This window comes from Myotis myotis, unplaced genomic scaffold (assembly GCF_014108235.1).
Source record: "Myotis myotis isolate mMyoMyo1 unplaced genomic scaffold, mMyoMyo1.p scaffold_m19_p_6, whole genome shotgun sequence".
Lineage (NCBI taxonomy): Eukaryota > Metazoa > Chordata > Mammalia > Chiroptera > Vespertilionidae > Myotis > Myotis myotis.
In genome coordinates, this window is record NW_023416368.1 from 43,250,909 (window position 1) to 43,273,549 (window position 22,641).

Below are 22,641 nucleotides of genomic sequence, written 5' to 3' on the forward strand. Positions count from 1 at the left end.
CCTCTGTGGCTATTTGTGTCTTTAGGCCTGTCCACCACTTGGTCTCAGAATTCCCGGTCCCAGCACAGGAGAGGTTCCTGCTCCAGACATGAAGATCGGAAGCCTTCCGAGGTATTTCCCCAATGCTGGCGTGACGTATGTCAGACACGTGTGCATGAGAACACGTGACGACATACAGGCCCGAGGCTGATACTGATGTCTGTCTGTGAAACTTGGGCAAGTTATGTAACCTTTCTGTGCCTCAGTTTCCAACCCTGTAAGATGGAGATAGCGTAGGTGGTTACCTCAGGACTATTATGAGGATTAAGGGGTTAATACACAGAGGTCAACACATACAAAGCACATAAAAAAGTGCTCAGTAACTGTTAGCTATTATTTTTATTAATTATATTCTTCTTTTCCTTTTCTGTTCCCTGTTTGCTGGCTCCCAACAACTTTTCCTCTGGCCAGGACATGAGCGAGTTCGGCTGCTGCCAGTCACTGCCAGCCTCAAGTTAGTTTTAGCCATAAATTTGTGGCTTACTTGGCAACAACAATATAATTCTGGGAATTTTGTTTTGGGGATTACGCTTAAGGCTTTTCCCTTCTTTTCCATTTTGTTTCTCATCTTAATGTCTCCCCTGCTCCCCATTTTGTTCTCTCTCTAGCTGTCATCTGTCATTCTATTTAAGATTGTGTTTTGGTGCGTCTCTCTGCTGCTGGCTTTTGTTGACTGGGGGCCCCTACCAGCCCTGAGGTGTTTCCTCTGAACACCTCTGCTGGGCTCCGAGCACTGACATGGTGGAGAAAAGGCACTGTAGTTCAAGTGAGCAGGTTGTAGGAAAGGCAGTCTTTGGTTCTGCCCCTTGGTGTTGTGCTGCCTTTTGGCGGGGTGACCTCACAGCGGCCTCACCTGCAGCCTCACCTGCAGTACGCCTGTGTCTCTGCTGAATGGGGCATGCGGGGTGCTGTGTTGGAGTGTAGCAGAGACTCCTTCTCTAAGAAGAAGTAAGGAGCACGCATCCTTTAGAATCGTAGAAACCTCCCCAGGAGACACTTAAACATTGAGGAAGGTGGTGGTTTTACCGCCCCGGCTCATTCCAGGCTCTGTCCTACGGAGCCCGCACTGCCTGCTTCCCTTTTGGTGACCCTGGAGTGGCCAGGCCTGCTGCTCCTTTTTTCTTTAATTCCCCGTGCTGCCATTAACACCCACTGTCTTTCTTACGTACTCCTGTGACTTCAGGGCAGGAATGCGGGGGCTGGGGGACATCAGTGCCTCCCCCGCCCCGCCGCCCCGGGACACCTGGACTCCGCCTTGTCCCTGACCCATGTTTTTTTTCCAGATTTTTTCTAAGATTTCTCTGACTTCAAACACTTTTATACTGAAGCACTAGTGTTGAATTCTGCCAGGGACCCGGGTGTCCATTTGGGGGCACCTGTTTTGGTTCTTGAGCATCCCTGCTGGAGTCTGAGTAAGGGAGTTGTGGCTGCCATTTATCGTTACTGCAGTTTGATTCTCCTTCTTTCGAAAACGCCTGATTTTTTTTCACTTGCAAGACAGTTGGGATGTGTTTTGAGTCTGATTTTCTTCCTGAAGTTGTGAACCTAGACTTTTGTTTTAAAGGACTTTTTCTTTGGGGCGGGGAGGCCCCGGCCTGGCCGGGTACCTGCTTTCGGATCAGTGCCGATCTTCCTGTGCTTTTGTGGGGACTGCGAGGTTCTCTCTGTTCCTGGGCGCTGGGAGTGGGGAGTGGCGTGCTGGGCAAAGCTCAGACACTGCTCTGGAGAAGTGTATTAAAGTCATCACCAGCTTGAAAAGCCACCAGGAAAAACAAACATGGCCCTATTAGCCGGGATAGAATGTGAGCTGTGCTCCGCAGCACAAGAAAGAACCCCCTGTCCTTCTCAGGGGGAGCGAGCTCAGCATTGTGACTTGTGTAAACAGAGAGCGTGGCCTTCAGATGCAGGCTCGCTCCCTGCCAAGTGCGGCTCTGGTGCCAGGGTCAGCGCTGTCGCCCAGAGACGGGCGTGGACGAGGAGACGGTGCCGGCTCCTGCCCCGCCAGGGCAGCAGGCCTGCAGGATGCCTTTGTGTGTCCCCTTAGGGCCCTGACACAAGCTGGAGGAGCTGTCTTGGCTGAGAGTCCTTTTGAGACTTGTGGGTCTGTTTCTGGCAGGGAGAGGAGAGGGCAGTACCTTGCTTGTCTTCTTTCCCTCTCTCCCTCTTCTGCCTCCTCCCCATTCTGCACACACAGCGCCTCCCTTGTAGCAGTTGTGCCGGGAAAGGTGTGCAAGTGGGCACATGCTGTAAGGCCCGTTCTCGGACCAGACTCCCAGGCCTGTCACTGCTTCTGTCCCAGCCTACTCTTTGCCTGGCAAGAGCCAGCTGGGACCTGACCTCCCAGACACCTCGCTCTATACCCTGGGGCCTGAGGTGGGGCTGGCGAGGTGGAGTGCAGAAGGGGAGGCCCTGGTGGTTCCGGGTTTGGGTTTGAAGTTGCTACACGGCCCGTGGAGCTTTGTTTCTTAAATACCGTCAAGAGCACGCCTCCCTGCAGGGGTCCCGCCCACGGTTTCAGCAGCGCTCGGTGAACTGAGAGTTAGGGGAAGCTGCTTTGCTGATGCTGTTGCAGCTGCTGTGTGGACGTGGAGCCACCGAGCCTGAAGCCAGGGTGTGGCAGGCTCAGGGCTTCCTGTCACAGGCCAGACTGGTTCTCTGTTGATCCAGTGACCTTGTTACACGGCAGCGCCATGGTTACCCTGCAGCTGCCAGTGCTCGGAATAAGAAAGCAAAGATCAAATGTCCGTGACCCTGTCTCTCCCTCTCCAGGTGTTTAGGACAGACCTGATCACCGCCATGAAGCTACATGACTCCTACCAGCTGAACCCCGATGAGTACTACGTGTTGGCAGATCCCTGGAGACAGGAGTGGGAGAAGGGGGTGCAGGTGCCAGTCAGCCCTGGGACCATCCCTCAGCCTGTGGCCAGGTAGACATGCCTCGAAGAGAACAGCTCTGCCTCCCCCGTGGGGCCTGTCTGCCCCTCAGCCAGGTGCCGAGAAGAGCAGTGTGTGCTCAGCACTGAGGTCCCCGTGGGCGTAGGAACACGTCAGGTCCACAGGACAGTGACTTGGAGGACTGGCTGGGGGATTTGGATGTTTGCACCCCCTGCTGTCCCTCTTCCTGCACTTGCATCGCCACGCTTGGTCACATTCACGCTGCAAAGCAGCTCTGCTGGGCCCGGGGAAAGGTGGCTTCCTGGTCCCATGGTGGCCACTCCCCCTTTGGAGGAGGACAGGTGGGGTAGCCAGGTTAGGTATGTGGAGGGGAGTTTGGGGAGATGAATGGATTAGGTGAGGTCTCCTATGGATTGACTTTGCCCAGTTCTTCTTGTGGGGCTTTGTCTCGACTGACTTACAAACCACTTTCCCCCCTGAGGGTCGGGTCCTCAGTGACTCAGCTTAGCTAGAAGCTGCAGCCGGTTTGCTCTTGTCCTCCCATCCAGCTCCCCCGACCCTGGGCTGCCGGCGGGGAGAGAGGAGGGAATGCCCTGTGCTCAGCTGGCGCCGGGCTTCTCTGCTGTTGCATCCTCACCATCCCCGAGGGTGGACGGAGCTCGCCTAACCCTAACCCTAACCCTCGCCCACTCTGTGTCTCTCCAGGCACTTTAGATGATCGCGTTTGATCATTGCTCTTCGGGATCTCTGCGACAAATGTCCCCCTAGATCTGCAGGTTTAGATGCTGGGTGGTTCTGGTTGGAGGAGAGGGATTAGATGATGGGTGGGGCGGCCTCCACAGGCCGGACTCCTGGCCTGTGGGCGGGCCCGTCACTGGGCTCTCGGGATGAGCAATGTGTTTGCGACACCAGCCCCGCAATCCCCAAGCTGGGAGTTTTTCACCAACTTTTTCACTACATTTGGGAGCCCACAACACAGCCTATGGACATTTTCAGCTGAACCAAAGCCTGCTCTTGGTTGAGGAGGAAAAATAACTGTCCAGTTAGCCCATCTCAGTGTCCTGTAGATAAAATCACTTTTGTAATGATAACGGTGATGATGAAACTTTGACACCTTCAAAGTGTTGGACAACTTGATGTTCACGCAAACTGCTAAACAGATGTGGAGGGCTGTGTGGACTCCCAGTCGGGGTGGTCTCATAGTCTCACGTGCCATCACAGCCTTCGAGGGGGGCGTGGTGGATGAGGCTGCTTCAGGTGTTAGGTGGGGGCAGAGGGTAGGGTAAGGAGGAGAGGGAGCGTGGATCTTTACCCTGGGATGTTGGGAGAGGCCCCAGCTGGGCTCACTCTGGTTCTTGGGCCACTGAGTAATGGCTGAGGTCTGGTTTATTTTTAAGGTCAGACAGAGGGCGTTTCTCCCCGTGGTTCCCCAGCATCAGCTGTGGCTGCTCTTGCTCCTCGATGTTCTTGAGAACCCAGTGCTTGGCATCCAGCAGGCTGGGTGGTTCTGGTTGGAGGAAAGGGCTCGAATGGGCAACGCCGGGCACCTAAGCGGCCACAGCACCTGCCGCTGTGGGTGGGGTGGGGACGGGTGTCGGGGAAGCCGAGTGGAAGGAGCTGGTTTTGAAGACTTCTGCAGGGTTTGCGCTGGGATGTGTTTCCCATTGGGTGTGTTAAGGACTCCTTAGTGTTATTAGCAGTGACGGCAGGACTTTAAGCCTGTTAGTCTGGCGATGACCTGGGTTTTGGGTGGCGGTGGAGACTCCCCTGGGGCCTTGCACAGCCTGGCTGGTCTGTGGCAGAAAGGATGACCCGGCTGCCTCGTGTTTGCTGTTAACTAGGGTCGTGTCGGAAGAGAAGTCACTCATGTTCATCAGGCCCAAGAAATACATCGTCTCTTCAGGCTCCGAGCCCCCGGAGCTGGGCTACGTGGACATCCGTGCGCTGGCCGATGGCGTGTGTCGGTATGACCTCAATGACATGGACGCGGCATGGCTGGAGCTGACCAACGAGGAGTTCAAGGAGATGGGTGAGGCCCGTGCTACTGTTTGTAACCAGCGCTGTCCGTTGAGATGGACTCTGGGACCGGGCCAGTGAGGGGCCTTCCCACTGGCCGTGGAGGCAGGGTTCCCGCCCTGCCCTGCTCGTATGTACCTCACGAGCACGGAAGCCAGAGAAACTAAGCGACTGTCCCTGGACCACAGAGGGCCGGCACTCCTTTCCCAGTGGTGCAGTTCAGATCGCTGCCCCCGCCACTGAGTCCACTCCAGCCCAGCTCCCTTCCAGACCCCACAGCGATGCCTCCTCACCAGGTCCTGCTCCTAAGCTGGAGTTCCCGCCTCCTCTTTCCCCAGCGATCTGTCCTCTCCGGAGCCCCGCCCTTCCAGGAGCCCTGCCCCTCCCTGGTGCCCAGCCCTGCTCAGCTGTCTCTTTTCCCTGAGTTTGCTCGTTTTCTGCGTGAGGCGGGCGGAGCATCTGCGCCACACTCACTGCATCTCCAGGGTGGAGACCGGGTGGCATGCGGGTTTCCCTCCGCACTTCTGATTGCTGAGGGTCTCTCGAGGTGACCTGATGAGCAAGACTGTGAAGTCTTCTCAGAGCTCTCTTGGAGGTGAATGCTGCCTCAGCTTCATCCACCTACGGCCTGCTTTATAGCTTTTTTGTAGAGACCAGGTGCGCTTGACTGACCAGTGGCCTGTGTTAGGCACAGGGTACAGCCAGAGCCACTGGTGCCTTTGAAGTGGTTTAGTGATGAGTCCTGGGCTGACTCCTCAGTCGGAAGGAAGTGCCCGGTACGTAGGCAGCTGTGTAACATAAACTGGACACATCCTTTTATTGGTCTTTTTAATGGTAAGAATTAATTACAGGGCACAGGATTGTGTTTTCAAGACCAGTGGTGTTTTTAGAACTACAGACTAGGAGCACCTGGCCACGCAGAGGCTGTCACAGAGTTAACCAGGGTTTGCGATGGCTGGTGCTGCTTTTTTGAATAAGTGTTTAGGGCTTATCACACTGTCAGCTCTATTGTGGTGGTTCTCAGATTTTTTAAAAAACCCAAGGAGTGTTAATTTGATGGTTTTAAACTTGCGATAGTGCACAGAAGTCGTTGTTGGCTCTAGTGACATTTCTGTTGTTTCTTGCCACTTTGGTGTTCTGTCTGGATAGTATTTGCAGCCTATTTTTTTCTGTCTGCATGAGTATCTTCATTGTAGGGAGTTTGGACTATATCCACACATGGAAGAAAATAGAAGTCTCATCCCACCGCTGGCTATAACCACGAGAACCACTGGAGATGTATTTTTGATCCTTCTTGCCTCAGAATGCAGTTTATTTGATTCACAATGAGCTGTCTCCTAGGCTTCCGACAGTCCTTGTGTTTTGGCCTCTCGTGTCTGATGAACTGTGCCTCTCAATGTAGTCAGTTCAGAGGGTGAAGAGGGATGAACCGGGTAAAAGCATCCAGTGCTCACGGGGGAATCTTGTCAGGGCACCGTCACAAGTAGTAAGGAAGGAAAGTTCTCAAACAAACACCCAGGCCACAGCACGGATCAGGTCACTCCCATGACCGTTTATGTATAACACTGTAATGAAGTGGCAGTTGAACGACAGTGCAGTTAACATCCTCGGTCCCTTTTGGGGTTTATCTTGTGTTTTGTACTTAAAACACAGCGTCTCCCGTGGAAGGGTCTGAGGCCATGCAATGGAAAATGTGTGTGACACTCAGGATGGCTTTACTTATAATATCACTTATTCACTGCAAATTACTCACATATGTAAACGGATGCCTGGCGATGCCTGTGGCTGGGGGTTACTGAGCTGGGCTCTGCGCCCCCAGGCATGCCGGAGCTGGACGAGGGCACCATGGAGAGGGTCCTGGAGGAGTTTGAGCAGCGCTGCTCCGACAACATGAACCACGCCATCGAGACGGAAGAGGGTCTGGGCATCGAGTACGACGAGGACGTTGTGTGTGACGTCTGCCAGTCGCCCGACGGTGAGGACGGCAACGAGATGGTGTTCTGTGACAAATGCAACATCTGCGTGCACCAGGTATGTGGGCAGCGAGGCCCAGGCAGAAGCACCGGGCCTGAGCCCGTCTGCCACCAGGGCACCCAGAGAGACCGGGTCTCCCTCCGGACAGGGCCGTTTTCCTGCTTCCCCGAGGGAGTTAAGAAATGGGTCCTGACATCTCACTGTCCCTAAGCGGTTCTCAGTGTTTGAAGTATTTCTCGATACTTTTACAACCAGAAGCATAGACTCCTTTGTGAGACTCTCTCTCCTTTACATGTTCTTAGTCCTGCCCATGGAAGTCAGGTTTACTTAAAAAGAATATATGCGCCCTCTGCCCGGCGCCAGCACCTGAGTCAGGTATTAAGAACACTGAGAAACCTTGAAAAGGTGGTTAGTTAGCTGGATCGGTTCCCTCCGACTGCCATGACGAAGTCCCACAAACTGCGTGGCTTAAAAACAGAAGCCTGTCTGGCTGTTCTGGAGACTAGAAGTGTGAAAGCAAGGTGCGGGCAGGGCTGGGTACGGGCAGGGCCGGTTGCGGGCAGGGCCCATTACCCGAGGATCTTTCCCCGCCTCTCCCCCTCTCCCAGTGTCGTGTGCTTTGCTGGCCGTCGTTGGTGCTCCTGGACGTGCAGTTGCACAGCTGTGTCTCTGCCTTCGCCATATGGTGCCCTCCTGTGGGTGTCTTCACACCTGACATCTTCTTATAGGGTTCCCTGTCCCATGGAATTCGAGGCCCACCCTCCCCCAGGGTGACCTCATCCTAACTGACCACATCTGCAGGGACCCTGTTTCCAAATAAGGCTGCATTCCGAGGTACTGGGTCAGGACTGTGACATCTCCTTTTGGGATACAGTTTAACCCATGACACTTGCAAATGTGTTAGTGTGTACACTGAGCTGTTAAGAAGAGGAAGGAGTTCCCTTTTCTGGAAATGGATTTCCTGTCCTCCCTGATTGATCCCAATAGGACTTGGTGGTGGCTCGCCGTCTTCTGTGAAAAGCAATCCGCAGGCGTCAGTAAGGGTGACACTGGGACAATCTCCGTCTTTCTCACCTCTCGTTTATTTTTAACGCAATAATGAAGCGACTCAGATTTCTGTGGGGACTCACGTTCACAGTCACTGTTAGGATTTAAAGGACTACCCTGAGGTCCTTTCTGTGAATTCACCTGTTTATGCCGACATCAACTCACTTAGACGTTTGTGGAGGTTGCTCGGGGACCTTCGTGGGAGAAGAGTCAGGTTTGCTCTGGGACTTTGTTGGATTATCCTTTTCTGTACGATGTGCCTGCCTCTTGGCCTCCACTCTGCCTGGAGACCTGGCTGCCGTGGTCCCGCCCGGCTCGTCCTGAGAGAGCGACACACAGACTCTCGCTGCAGTCACTGGAGCCCGCCTCGCAGCCTGGGTTTCCCGTTGTCGAGGACGCTTCCTTGGGATGATGGAGAATCCCTGCAGGGTTTCGCTGTGACAGATTGTGACACCGTGACTACCACAGTTGTTTTTTGTTGCTGGTGCTGTTAACTTGGATGACTTTTCAGAGTTTTTTTTCCTCCTATTTTGCTTATTTTGCCCCTGAGAAACAGTTTGTTTGAAAAAAAGGGTTCTGCGTGGAAGCTCTCAAACCTCCTGTTTCATAGATAAGTAACTGATGTCAGGGGGCTGCTCAGGGCCCCTGTGGGTCAGTGGCCATTGGAGCTGGAAGTTGGGGTGTCCAGGCCCCCAGCGACCCTTCTGCTTGGTCTTGTTCCTCCTGCCATAACCACATTGTGTCTTTCCTTAGCATTTCCTTGTGGTTCATTTTCCTTTTGAGACGTTCTTCAGGGCTTGACTTAAAGGCATATTTTATTTAATCTTTTAATTTTGTTTAGACTTGCTTTTCTAGTAAAAAAAAAAAATGATCTTTTCAATTGTGACTTTCTCTAGGATGCCTGACAGTTTGAAACCTTGGGGTGTTTGAAACCGTACTAGAGTCATTTAGCTCTATTTAAAGTTGTTTCCCGTCCGTCTGTGTTGACAGTGGCTCATTCACGGCGCTGACATCGCGCCCTGAGCTCTGCCTGGCTGCTCACTCCGCCCGCTCTCATCCCTGCGGTTTCCTTTCTGCGTCCTGTGCTCTCAGACGGCACTGGGCTGCTTTCCTGTCTGGAGGGCTGGAGCCCGTGCCTGTCTCCCGACTTCCTGACTCGCAGTTCATCTGAGGACAGCGGCTTGCAGTTGGTGTTTCGAAGGCTGTGAACCTGCTACCATCATGGTTTTGTTTCCTCACTTACTTAACACGTTGCCTTTTCGTGCTTTGAGCCATCATAGCGACTTTGCTTGTAAAAGCTTGATTTCTGCAGTTTGGCCTTCTTGTGCAGGACAGGTTTTGCTCTAAGTATCAATTAAAAGGACCAAATCCTCTCGGACTAGAAAGTCGCCCCTTTCTGGGCCTGGGGGTTCCCGTGGGAGAGTGTTGGGATCCGGTTGGCAGCGTCTGAGCCTGGGGAGCGAGGCCGCTCCTCAGCTGGGGTGTGGTTGCCGCCGCGTTTCAGAGCTGTGGGAGGCTCTCGGTGCCCTGTGTTGTCTTCTCCCTTTGAGTCCCGCCCACACCGGGAAGCAGGGCCAGCTTCCCCGCTCGAACCCCGAGCCCCGCCGTGCGGACCGCGGCTCAGTGTGGAGTTGGGTGGCCCGTGGTGTCCCCAGCCACACAGCAGAGCAGACGCGCTGCACACCTTTCTGTCCTCGGCGTGTTCCCAGTCACCTGGTGGTGAGCAGGTCGCATTGGACCCACAGACGTCACGCACCTCCCGGCTGCCTTTTACCTCAAGGGAGAGGGTCCCTGTGAGGTGGGCACCGGAGTGCTTCTGTTCCGCCGCTTGTCCTGCTAAAATCCTTCTGGGTGTTTTAAAAAGTAACAGATATAACGGGAAAAATGAATCCTTTACTTTCTCTCTTTCCTCTTTTCCTCGGGGCGCTGTGCCTTACAGGCCTGCTATGGAATCCTCAAGGTCCCCGAGGGCAGCTGGCTGTGCCGGACCTGTGCCCTGGGGGTGCAGCCCAAGTGCTTGCTGTGCCCCAAGAAAGGCGGAGCCATGAAGCCCACCCGCAGCGGGACCAAGTGGGTCCACGTCAGCTGTGCTCTGTGGATCCCCGAGGTACGTGTGGTCTTACAGGAGGTTCTGGCTTTTAGCTGGGGCAGAGCAGGGAGCCGGTCACAAATGGGCCATGTTGTAGCTGATGAGGAAAAGGACACCTTTTAAGTGCTGTCCGTTTCCCCCCCTTCACCTGAATCCCGCGCACCTCCCTCTAGCTGCGGGGTGCACACTTGTGGAAATATTCACCAGGCAGCAGTGCGTAGGATGGTGTTCAGGCTTCCATTCAGCTGTCCGTCACAGCTAACCTCCCACTGGGACACGGGCCCCAGGAGCAGACCTGTAGCTTCTCGGCTGTGGCCTGGGCGCCGAGCCCTTCCCCCAGGACTGCGCCTGGCGACGGTCCACGGGATGCCACCATGTTTAGGAGCCACTGCTCTAGGTCACATTTCTGTGATTTTTATTGGAATTCTCCCTTAGCCTCAACCTTTTTAATTTCAGGTCTGGTGTAATTTATTTCCAGTCCCAGACCTTGACTAATTTAATTTGCATGGTTCACTGTGGAGAATATCATTTTCGATTCAAATTTCAGCGTTTTTGGTGTATGATTCTTGGTGCATTTCCCTCCTGAGGAAAATTATCTGGGGACGGTTGGGGTTGCGGCTTCATGCCTCAGGTCCTGGTCGGGGCCTCGTGGTTTGCTATTAACAGGGACCCGGTTCGGTGACCCAGGCCCCGTGCCAAGGAGAGCTGTGTGTCTTGGTAGTTTTCCACTGTGTAGTAACCTTTCCGGTTTGAAGAGGATGGTTTTCTTTAGCGAGACAGACCCTAAGTCAGTCTGTGTAGACGCGCTCCACCTTCAGCCCTGACCGCTGCAGGTGGGCCAGAGCTGTGGTGGCGCCTCAGGCTCAGGTGAGCAGTGCACACTCGGTTATCTGAGTGTTCTGGGACCCGGCACGTCTGCGTCACATGACTCCCAGACGCTCAGGGTGGAGGGAATGGACCCTGGGCTCCGGGCTCTCCTGTCCCCGAACTGTCCCCTGAGCTGTGCTGATGCGTTAAAGTTAGGGGTGTGCCCCTCCTAGGAGGCCGAGTGCCCCTTGCCCCTGTCTGGTGGGAGGGCACGGGAGGGTAGCACATCTTCCAGTTTCTGCCACCCGTGTTCAGCCTGGGTCGGTCTCACGGCCTTGGGCGCACTCTCGCTGTTTCTTGGGCCCTAGGTGAGCATTGGCAGCCCCGAGAAGATGGAGCCCATCACGAAGGTGTCTCACATCCCCAGCAGTCGGTGGGCGCTGGTGTGTAGCCTCTGCAACGAGAAGTTTGGGGCCTCCATACAGGTATGGCCTAGTCCCAGCGGCTTCATTTTCTTCCCTGTGTCGCAGGGAGCAGGATTGGGTGTGTGTGTGTGGGGGGGTGGGGGTCTGTGAACTCTGGAGATTGAAGGTGAATTCAGGAAGCAGGATGGGGGTCTCACTCTTATGGGGAGACTAGGACTGGCTCCAGCGTGGTCTGATCCTGTGTTGTGGGCAGATTGTGTTCTGTGTAAGCAGAATGCCGGTTTGGCCTTCACAGGGCCACTCGGGCTCTGCCTGAGCTGCGAGGACGGTCAGTTTGTCCTCCCTGCTCCCGGCCTGGCAGACGCCTCCGGGGAAGAGCCAGCCTTGACACTGGAGGGTGGGCCACCCTCTTCCTGTTTGCGGGCTGACAGGTGACCCACCTCCGGCTGCCCTGACACTGATTGCCCAGGTGCGCAGGGTGTCCTGTCTCAGGTGGGACGTGGCAGCAGCCTGGCATAGCTGATGAGGGGCACCACAAGGTGCTGCCCCGAACACAGCCTGGCTGTCTGGCTCTCCATGCACCGTGCGCGCACTGTCGCTGTTATGTAAGCCTTGCCTGCTTCTTCTCTGTCCGCCCACAGACAAGTGTAGAAAATCTTCAGGTAGATAGAGTTAAGGAGAGAATATACAGGCATGCTGTTCTTTTTCATGTTGTCTGAAACTACTTGAAGTTAACTTCTGGGCCTCACATTATTGGCATCTCCAGATAGTCGCGACTCGAGGCCTACAGTGCTGTCCCCACGTCTGCAAACGCCGCGTGTCGCTGACGGTGGCCCAGAAGGCCGGGTGCCAGCTCAGGGCCATGGCTCCTCCTCGGCCTCCCTCTCGGTCCCCGTCACCCTCTGAGCAGGCACATGCTCCAGGAACTTGGTCCAGCTGCCAGCCATGGGTTTTAAGAAAATGACCTCATTTGGCAAAACCGATCTGTACATGGCCGATAAATATTCTTTCATTAAGGTACCCACGGACTGGTGGTTTTAAGAATTTCTGATTATATACTGGTGTTCGAGAATCCAGAGTGGAACAGAAATGTTCAGAGGGTGAGGCCGGAGACAGCTGGTGGGATCGGGTTGCGGACCTTGAAAGCAGTGCAGAGTTTTGTATTCGAATAGAATCTGCTTAAAACGAACACATGGCAAGAGCCTTGAATTTAAAAAGAACGCATCAGAGGTGTGCGCGTGCGTGTGTGTGAGTGCGTGTGTGAACTCTTGCAGGAACAAGCGTTGCAGAGCCAGGAAGGTGGAAATCCTTTCCTTGCCAGTTACCTGCCGTGTGTCTCCGGAGGCTGAGTATCTGCCTTCCCCAGCACCCGTCCTGGTCCTCACAGGAGGTGGGCGAGCAGGGTCTCTGTTTCTCTTTTGAAGAAAGACAATCAGATGATTTTTGTGGCCGTTGACCTCTTTTCCCAGAACATTCATTTGAAAGAGAAGAGGCCAAGGAAGGCTGGTGATTTTTCATATCTGCACAGAATGGGCTGATGTTATTAAAGAATTCCTCCCTGGAATGTCTGCAGCTGTGGAGGCTGTGGTTTATGGTTCTCTAACATCTGTTTGCTGAGTCAACCTGAATCGGAAAACCCAAAGGAAGGCTGTTTGGCGCCTTTACAAAGTCCTGTGTAAATACTCCGCTGCAGCGCCTTCCTCCTGGCGGCCGAGCGCCTGGGTTAAGTGTAGTGCGAGCCAAACCCAGACCGTGTCTCCGGCATCCGAGCCCATTCCCACCCCCTGGGCTGCGCGCTAAAGGGAGGAGCCCTCCTCCATGCTCTGATGGTGGCGGCCAGGTGTGTGTGTTTGTGTGTGTGTGTGTGTGTGTGTGTCCTGCAGATTTCACACGTTCCTGGGAATTGAGGTTATTTATAGGTAAAATTACAGATTTCTCTTCTTTGGTGCAAGTGTTGGTGAGGAGGGAATGGTGAAGGGAGCTGGATTTTCCGTACTTGTGGGTAAGGGACTGTATAATAACGGGAGAAGTCCTGAGTGGCAGTGAGTCACGACCTGTTACATACTGCAGTGATGGGAGCAAAGCCCCAGCTCCATCCTCTGCCCTCCGTGGTCATGGATTTCGGCTGCTGAGTGTCATTAAGCTTTTCAGCTGGCCCGGGGCACTCCCTCAGCCCTGGCGAGCCCAGGTCACTTGGCTTCACACGACACAGTTGCTTTTAAGGGACTGGCTTCAGTCACCACTAGCAGCCTCTCCCAGGGGTTCACCCAGTGAGGTCAGATGGGAGACCTTATTTGCTGTGCTCCTGCCAGGCCGCCAGCCCTCTGAGCTGCAGATTGTAGCCCCGATGCTGGGGCGGGCGGGAGACTCCCAGATGACCTCCTGACCCGGGGGGTCAGGGGCCGCTGGGAGCAGCCAGCTCTGCCAGGCAGGGCGCATGTGGCCTAGTGCCACTCCCACTGCCCTTGAAGCATCGGGCGAGGGTCCCTTGTGGGTGTGGAGACTCGTCCTGACCTCCCTGGGCTGGGCTCTCTTTGTCTCCTGCTTTTTTCTCTTCAGGAGTTTGCATTCACCTGCCTCATCCTGAGTGGCAGGCTTGGAGGGAATGTCCCGCTGGTGCTGGGCTCTGCTGGCCGGGGTGAGAGCGAGCATTCAGGTTCCCAGAAAACCTCCGACTAGTTGTCCCTCCTCCCAAGGAGGTTCCTGACATCCCGGCCTTTTATGTAAACAGTGAAGAGCTCAGATCCAAAGAAAAAGCACATCAGTGCTTCCGCGTGCCCTCTGCTAGTTGAGCACATGCTCTTTTGCGTGCAGCGTCAGTGCCAGCCCCGCTCCGGCCACACGGCCTCGTGCAGGCGGTCTGTCCCAGACCATGGGCCACAGGGGCCTGTCTGACAGTTAGGGTTGGTTCACGAAACCTTCCATCTGAAGTTTCCTGAACTCTCAAGCCTTATTTAAAATGCCACTGGGTTAGTGTGCCAGGGCTAACTTGGGGGGCTTTGTCACGGCCTCGCTGGGCGCAGCTCTGCTGTGTGTTGGGGTGCCCGGCACCGAGGGGCTTCAGCACTGTCCTGCGTGACCGTCTTCCTTCTTGTCCTCACCAGTGCTCCGTGAAGAACTGCCGCACGGCCTTCCACGTGACCTGCGCTTTCGACCGGGGCCTGGAGATGAAGACCATCTTGGCGGAGAACGATGAGGTCAAGTTCAAGTCCTACTGCCCGAAGCACAGCTCCCACAGGAAAGCCGAGGGGAGCCTCGCGGCGGGGGCCGCTCAGGAGAACGGGGGGCCCGAGTGCTCCCCCCGGAGCCCGCTGGAGCCCTTCGCCAGCCTGGAGCAGAAGCAGGAGGAGGCCCACCGGGTGAGTGTCCGGAAGCAGAAGCTGCAGCAGCTGGAAGACGCCTTCTACACCTTCGTCAACCTGCTGGACGTCGCCAGGGCCCTGCGGCTGCCGGAGGAAGTGGTGGACTTCCTGTACCAGTACTGGAAGCTGAAGAGGAAGGTCAACTTCAACAAGCCCCTCATCACCCCAAAGAGAGACGAAGAGGACAATCTAGCGAAGCGGGAGCAGGATGTCTTGTTTAGGAGGCTGCAGCTGTTCACGCACCTGCGGCAGGACCTGGAGAGGGTAATGATTGACACTGACACCTTGTAGTGACTTAGAGAAGAGGACTGCTCAGAGGCCACGCTTGCGCAGAGCCAGCGAGGCGGCCGGTCACTCGCTCAGACCCCGTACACACTGCAGCATGAGGGTGTGTCCGTTTAGTGTCCCTGGGCTGGGAAGCTCGCACAGGGGCTTCTCTGTGATTTACTTTTAAATATTTCCCCATTAATCCTTATTGTTCTTCTGCAAGATCAAGTGGGGTGTGTTTTCCCTCCATTCTAGAGCTAGAAAGATCTGAGCCCCAGGAAAACGACCAAGGGATTGACCCAGAATTGTTTGCAAACGGTTAGAAAACAAGTTAGAACGGACTTGCCTAATGGTGGGGCGGGCAGGGGGCTAAGATCTCTCGATCAGCCTGGGACACACCGGGTGCTGGTCAGGGTGGCTCTGAGGAGAGTGGGGCGCTGCCTCTGCCCCCTATTCCTGGCTGGCTCATGGGCGTCCCGTGCTGAGGGGCAGGGCAGGTTGTGGGTGCTGGCGTGTGTGCGAGCACTGACACACGCGCGTCTGCCACAGGTCCTCCTGGCAATGAGGTGCTACGTCATCCCTGAGGCTGTGTGTCTATCACGTGTGCATGTGTGTCTGTGTCACGTGTGTCTGTGGTGTGTCATGTGTGGTTGTGGGGGTCCCGTCCTGCTCAGCACGCACAGTATCACTGCGCATTGCTGTGTGAGGCGGCTGTGGGCTGCCTGGGGCCACTGCCGCTTCCTTCAGCTGTTGCTGCTTTGTGCCTCCACCCGTGACCTGGGGAGTCCCAGGTGGACTTCCCTTCCTGCACAGGTGTAATTAGGAGAGGCTCTCCCCCCAGAGCCTCCTGCTCCCGGTAGGTAGTTTCTGACTGAGGCTTGCTAATTGGAGATGGGTCTTAGAGCACCTTCTGCGGCAGCTCCCGACTGATTAAATTCATTAGCGCACAGCTGGACTCGGCTGGACTCGGCTCCTGGCCTGAAACAGTTAACGCACCTCCCTGAGCTCAGCGGGAAGGGACCCACCTGCCTGGGAGAGGCTGCCTCGGATGATTGGAAATGAGAGTCTAAGCATAGGGCAAATGGAAGTGTTGAACCAGAAGATGCAGATCTCTCAGAGGGACCTGTACGGCTCTGGGAGAGGTGGCATCGGCGTGCAAGTGTTTTTACGTGTTCACTGGAGACCTTGTCTGCACAGGACCCAGGGCCAGCTGTGACACCCCTTCCCGGAGCAGGGTAGGATTGGGGTCAGGCGAGGCCAGCAGGGGGGAGGAGGGCTGAGGCTTTCATGCTCCCACACGCCCCCTGGTGGTGAGTGCAGAAGACCTCGCCTCCGGCCACACGGATGTGTGGCGTTTTTGTTAAGAGGAGAAAGGGATTCAGAGGGGTAAGCTGGAACTCTGGCGAGGGGCCAGCACGTGACGACCGCTGTCCTGGGCGCACGAGCCCGGAGTCAGGGAGTCCTCAGGAGGGAGGACGAGAAGTGTGATGTTTGGACTGTGTTTGTCTCACAATCACCACAAAATAAAAGTGTAGAAAATGTTTGTGGTGTACTAACTCTTTTCTGTGCTTAAGTTACTCAGATTAACATGGACTTATAATTAAATTCTAAACATCTTTTTGGAGTCATCACTGTTGCTTTTTAAGTAGAATGATACCAATTATGTATGAGAAACAGGGAATAAATCAGGATTTCTGTGTGTGTGTGTGGCATTACTTACATTTACTTTAATAAAGAGCTTAACAGATTTTAGGGTATTTAGTGTCAGTTTAAAACGGGCTTAATGAAAAATACGTTTTCCAAAATGTGCCATGAGGCCTGTGATGGTGGGGCTTTAGAAGATTAAACCTTTGCCGTGCCCCAGAGTCCCTCGGGTCTTTGTGATTATAAACAAGAAGTGTATCAGGCCAAAGGCTCATCAGAACAAGTCATAAACGTATGCTCTCTTTGTTCTGCCTACTTCACACAGTAGGACATCCTAGCAGGCACACAGAATCAGGTACCGCCCGGGACAATCAGGGTCCGTGGTCAGTCCCAAACTGACCCATGAGCAGCCTTCATTAGAAATGCAAACAGCTGACGAATGATAATGGCAACTGCTGTTTCCTGCAAAGACACACCCTGAGGCATTGCACACCTGGTACCAGTTCTGGACCAGGAAGGACAGGGATGGCTTCCAGGAGGGGCTGGGAACCCACACCTTTAAGAAGACGTGATTGCTGATGAGTGCTGGCTGGTGACGGCAAGTCCCCCAGGCCTCACCTCCCATGGGACTCTTCCCCCTCAATGTGGTTTGCTGCGGGAGGCAGCTGAGTGCCTGCTGGGATGGACACGCTGCCTCTACGTCAGGCGAGGCATCCAGAGGGGCCGGTCCTGCGGCTTGTCCACTCAGTGCCCAGTGGCACGGCCACCTGTGAAACGAGCTACCATTGTCCCTGAACAGAAGGTACCTTAAGCTTTAGTGTGGCCAGCAGTGCTTGGGATTCAAGAAAACCCTGAAAGCACTCTTGGATTCCTGAGGACAGCAGTTCTCGGAGAGGTCCCCAGCCGGCAGCATTACCTGGAAACCTGAAATGCCAATTTTTGGACCCCACTTCTGACTCCAGGAATTCTGGGGTTGGGGGAGCAGCATTCTGTGTAGGGAAACATATACATATTTAGATTGATTTTAGAGAGAGAGAAAAATAATCGATTTGTCCCACTTCACGCATTCATTGGTTGATTCTTATATGTGCCATGACGGGATTGAACCTGCAACCTTGGCGAATCGGGGTGATGCTCTAACCATCTGAGCTACCCTGCCAGGGCCGGCAAATGCTGCATTTGATGAAAGCCTGACTCAGGTGTCACGTGGTGTGAGGGTGCACCGTGAGCTGGTGTTTTGGGGTACCTCCTTGCTGGCCTGTTTGTGGGGAGTGTGTAGGAAGGGCCAGGCAGGGACTGTTTTCAGGGCAGAGCCTCCTTTCAGCTCTACACACGGGGGCTGCTCATGCCCTTGTCCTGTGAGGAGTGTGTGTGTGCACCAGGGGGTACCGTTTAGGGTGCTCACTCTTCTAAACAGCCAGGCCTGGGCTCTTCAGGGGCCGATTCGTTCCAACTCACAGTGAACCCGGGCCTTTGCCTTTTGGGGTTCTAGTTGGATGTTTCTCATCAGAGGTCGTGGGGGAGAGAAGTGGGGATTTCCCAATTAGCAGCCAGGTTGAGGCCTTCCCTGGGGAGTGGCTGAAGCCCCTGAAATTAAATTTGAATAATATATACCGTCCTGGCCTCTGGCTCCGGGGCCTCTGTTTCTGTGGATAATTTCAAGGGAGAGATGTGTATCTGCTGTACATTCAGCTGGAACAGAAGAACGACCTATCCCTAGACTAGAGCCAGAATTAATTCCCATTTCCGGAGGCCAGATTCTCCTGTTTGTTTTCCAAAGGTTTTGAATCTGTGACCTCTATCTAGGTCTTGCCTCTTTCCCTTTGAGCTCCCACTCTAGTCCTCCCTGGGTGGAAGAATGCTCATGAACGAGAATAGCCTGTTAGCCACCTCTGTCCCCAGTTGGCCAGGCTTTTAATAAAGGACACCTACTTCCTGGCCTGGGGGTCTTATCCTGTGAGATGAAGAACCAAAATGTTTACTCAGGGACAGGGAGCGAGGCTTTCTTCTCAGGTCTTTAATGTTAGATTTATATTCTTTTTCAGTGAAGAAGTGTTAGGAAGATGCTAAATATGTTGCACATGGATGTAAATGCAGGAGCCAGCGAGCTCCTGCATGAGACTCTGCAAGGAGAGAGTCTCATGTCCTCTCACCTTGAACCCAACGGGAATCCTTGGGGCTCAGGACAGACTGAAGACAGAGGGGCGGTGTCTGCAGAAGCTGGTGCAGTCCTGTGTGTATGGCTGGTCCTCATCCTCACTGCCAATGGCGAAGGACCTTTGACCTCTTATGTTTCAAGGCAGGCAGCGGGGGAAGGGATTGCCAAGCATAAGGAAAGGGTTTTTAGGAGAGTTGGGAGCCCATGGGGAACAGGAGCCACTGCCCGGACGATTGGGGACATCTTGTCTGCTCTGCTGTGTTTTGAGATCTGTGCGTTCAGGCCCACGGAGTCTGGTCAGGTTTACCAATAGGTTTTAGGACTGAAGGATTTAAGGGGGTTGATTGACGAATCCTTTAAGTTTTGTTTCTGTGTTGACTGATCCCAGGTGTCTTAGGACTGAGTCTATATTGGTTAGTTTCGAGCGTGTGCACGTGATCCCCGGGGGTCGAACGTCAGGTACAGAGTGGAACTGTGAGCACTTGGGTCTTTTCAGTTCCGTACAAATGAGTCAGGAAGAGGGCAGCGTCCATGTCTCAAGTGTGACTCAGACAGCATGGACGGCATGTTCTGTGAGCATCAGCTGCCTGTGAGCTGCAGGTGGTGCAGTGCTCAGCTGACCGAGACATTCACGTGGGTTCTTGGAGACCACTGGGTCTTCTGGTGAGCCTTGTGCAGGGGGTGGGTTTCTCTTCTGATTGCCCTTGATCCCGTGTTGACCTTACTTCCCCTTCGGAAGGTGCTGGGTGAAGTGCAGCTCAGGGGCTCTGACCTCGCTAAAGCTTTTCACCTGCAGGTGCTGGGGCGGGTCCTTGGGAGAGACATAGCTGGTCCCAACTGGGCCCCAGCGGCCCTCTCTCTGCTGGGATGAGTCTAAGGCTGGGTGTGGTGGAGGCTGTGGGACTTTTGTGGGATCCTGTAGGTGCTCCTCCCACCATCTCATCCTGCGTGGAGGGGTATGTGTGGAATCCTTGTTAGCAGCCCCAACGAGATAAGAGAGTGGATAACATATTTAAAGTACATTTTGATTTCAGATGTCACTCAAGGCCCTAGTAGGGCAATTTCCTCTCAGGTAAAAAACAACAACAAAACACCCACCTAAGTACTGTTACAATGCATTGCTTACTTAGAATCTTTATTCTCTACATTCTAGGTTCGGAACCTCACTTACATGGTGACCCGCAGGGAAAAGATTAAGCGATCTGTGTGCAAAGTCCAGGAACAGATATTCAATCTTTACACTAAGCTCTTGGAGCAAGAAAGAGTTTCAGGTATGCATCAGCCTCGCAGCTCCGGCGGCAGGTGGGGCTGCACGCCTAACGCTCTGCTGAGGAAAGCAAGAGTAGTTCCTTTCATTTCCTTGTATCCGACAGGATAACCTCAGAAGCACAGACTTGCATACGTAAAGAAAACCTTTAAGCATCTGAGGCATGGGTACAGGGGAAAGGGCTAAGGATTTGGCCTCAAATACGGGTCGCATCTTTTATCCTCTACGTCCGGGCCAAACAAGCACGTCTCCAGTTTTCCCCCCGCCCCATTTCCTCATATGTAACTTGAGGACGGTCTCTCCAGCTACTGCCCGGGAACTGTTGTAAGGCTCAAATGAAAGTGTAACTTCTATATTGCAAAGCACTTGATCAATGTAAAGCATCATGGGGAGACCTAAAAAGATGGGGGGGTTACCCAGCCTGGCACCTGCCTGTAGCACATGCTCAGTGGATCCTAAGACTGTGCTCGAGGCATATGTCTACAGTTAGAGAACATCCCAGTGGACTTTTTTTTGGTGTAGGTGGAATTGGCATCTTTTGGAGATTCAGCACCAAGTATTTATGTATTTTGTGCCATCGATTTTACATTGCTCTGGGCTAACCAAAGGGGAAAAGGAAAAACCACCGCAATTACTTGGAAATCACACACACAGTTGGGCCCGTGTGTAACCTCCCTGGGACTCTGTTGGTCCATGGAAGAGGTTGTCCAGAACCAAAGCTGCCTTCCGGCGCTGTCGGTCTGTGCGCATCAGTGCCGGGAAGCAGGGTAGAAGGCTTTCAGAAAAGGTGATGTGCTGAGCGTGGGTCAGGCAGAATCACGGACTCGGGGCACAGGTAGCTCTTAGGTGAGCTTGTCTCGTCTCATCTCTGTGCCTGTCTGCCCTTTAAAGTTATAGCAGCAACATTTGAAATACTTGCATTGTGCTGAGTCATGGCTGGCTCGCTGTAGATTATTCTGACACGTGGAAACATTTACACCCTATAGTGTTGTTACACCCTATAGTGTTGAAATTCGAATTCTGATTTACCCCAAACCAGTGGTCGGCAAACTCATTAGTCAACAGAGCCAAATAACAACAGTACAACAATTGAAATTTATTTTGAGAGCCAAATTTTTTAAACTTAAACTGTATAGGTAGGTACATTGTTGTTAACTTAATTAGGGTACTCCTAAGCTGGCCTTTGCTAAAAACGTCCTCAATCTGATTGAGGTACGTTCGCTGAGGTTGACCCCTTCCAACACTCGTATACTTGTTTCGTCTATCTCCTTTCGTTCATCCTCTCTATATGTCCAATCATCTCAACATACCTTTCTCAATCCTCGACACTACATCTTTCACTCCACAACGTTCCCTGTACGTGGTATTTTGCGGAAGAGCCACACTCAAGGGGCCAAAGAGCCGCATGTGGCTTGCGAGCCGCGGTTTGCCGACCACTGCCCCAAACCAACCAGATAAATGTGACCAGAGGTACAGAGGTCCTCACATCGCGTAATTTTGCTCAAAGTCATTTCATTAGAACTTTGAGGAGATGCCATGGGAACTCCACCCTTGTTTATGTCATTTGGCCTCTGGTAAGTTGGTTTCCCATGTGCCCTTTCACGGGACGTCGCTGAACCTGTCGGCGTGAAGTGAGGACTTACTGTAAATTGGTCAGTGGAACAAAGAGAAAAAAGCCTATGGAGTATTAAGTGACATTTTTGAAGTAATACATAATTTTAATGGCATTAATTTATTAATAATACCTTAGATTTTTTTTTCTCGAGGAATGTATCAAGCTAATATCATCAAACTTTCAAAATAAAACTTCCTAAGTAGGGTGTCATAAGTAACAGCAGTTCAATTCAGATTCTTTAAAATGCACTTCTGTCTCTTCATTGACTATTCGCACGATTTTTCCTCTGAGGAAGCAGGCAGGTCCCCGTCTGTAGCCGCGTTGGAGCTGGGCAGTGCTGAGTGCAGGCTGTGCCTGGGGGCGCTGGGGGCTTTCTGTGACTTTTGCTAAAGTGTTTAAAGGGAGATTACCTCTGAAGATGAGCTGTAAGGAGCATGTGCATCTGATTTCTCTGAGTCATTTTTCACGGGTGTTGCCGGCAGCTCTGCATTTCCTGGCTGAGGCTTTTCCTTGGCAAAGTGGTTGAGACCCTGAGCCAGGTGAGGATGTTTGTGTAACAGCTGTAATGCATCCCTCCACTCAAGTCCTGCTGCTCCTTCAGGAAAGGGAACCCAGTTGGCCCTCCCCACCACACCAGTGGGAAGGGCTGAGCGCAGCATGTGGTCCCTGCGGGAGCCACCGCCGGTGCAGGGCACACCCAGGGCCTTGGTCCCTCCTTTTCCAGTGTTAGACTCTCAGTTGGGCGCTGCCTCTGCCAGCCCCTCTCCTGCCCTGCGCAACATGTGATTCCAAGTGACGCAGTGCAGACGCCCGTGACTTTCCCGTGTCATTCAGGGGCCATGGTTCAGGCTCTGCTGTGAGTGACTCCGAGGACGGGTAGGGCTGTTCTGCTGGATGAGTGTCCCCAGTGGAGAGGCTGTCTGTAGAGGTCATGCGTCGGAGACCCTAGAGAGACACGATTTCAGGTCAAGTAAGAGAGAATCCGAGTCAGAAAACGCCCGCCCCCCTTTGCTCTGTTTTCCCACAGGAGGTGAGA

General features: G+C 53.7%; 1 protein-coding gene across 7 annotated transcripts in view; it reads left to right on the forward strand.

Moving 5' to 3' along the window:
• Positions 1-22,641, forward strand: part of JADE1 (jade family PHD finger 1) — a 53,609-nt gene that overhangs the window by 26,280 nt on the left and 4,688 nt on the right. For 3 of the 7 annotated variants that reach the window (XR_004968112.1, XM_036312261.1, XM_036312260.1), the window contains 8 exons: positions 26-111; positions 2,809-2,966; positions 4,776-4,963; positions 6,770-6,981; positions 9,911-10,078; positions 11,236-11,352; positions 14,397-14,918; positions 19,877-19,994. Coding sequence is in view for 6 of the 7 variants with exons in the window: in XM_036312261.1 (XP_036168154.1) it covers positions 26-111; positions 2,809-2,966; positions 4,776-4,963; positions 6,770-6,981; positions 9,911-10,078; positions 11,236-11,352; positions 14,397-14,918; positions 19,877-19,994 (1,569 nt within the window). In the remaining variant the exon portion in view is untranslated. The remainder of the gene's footprint in view (positions 1-25; positions 112-2,808; positions 2,967-4,775; positions 4,964-6,769; positions 6,982-9,910; positions 10,079-11,235; positions 11,353-14,396; positions 14,919-19,876; positions 19,995-22,641) is intronic. The other 4 variants (XM_036312262.1, XM_036312258.1, XM_036312263.1 and 1 more) reach the window with 4 other exon arrangements.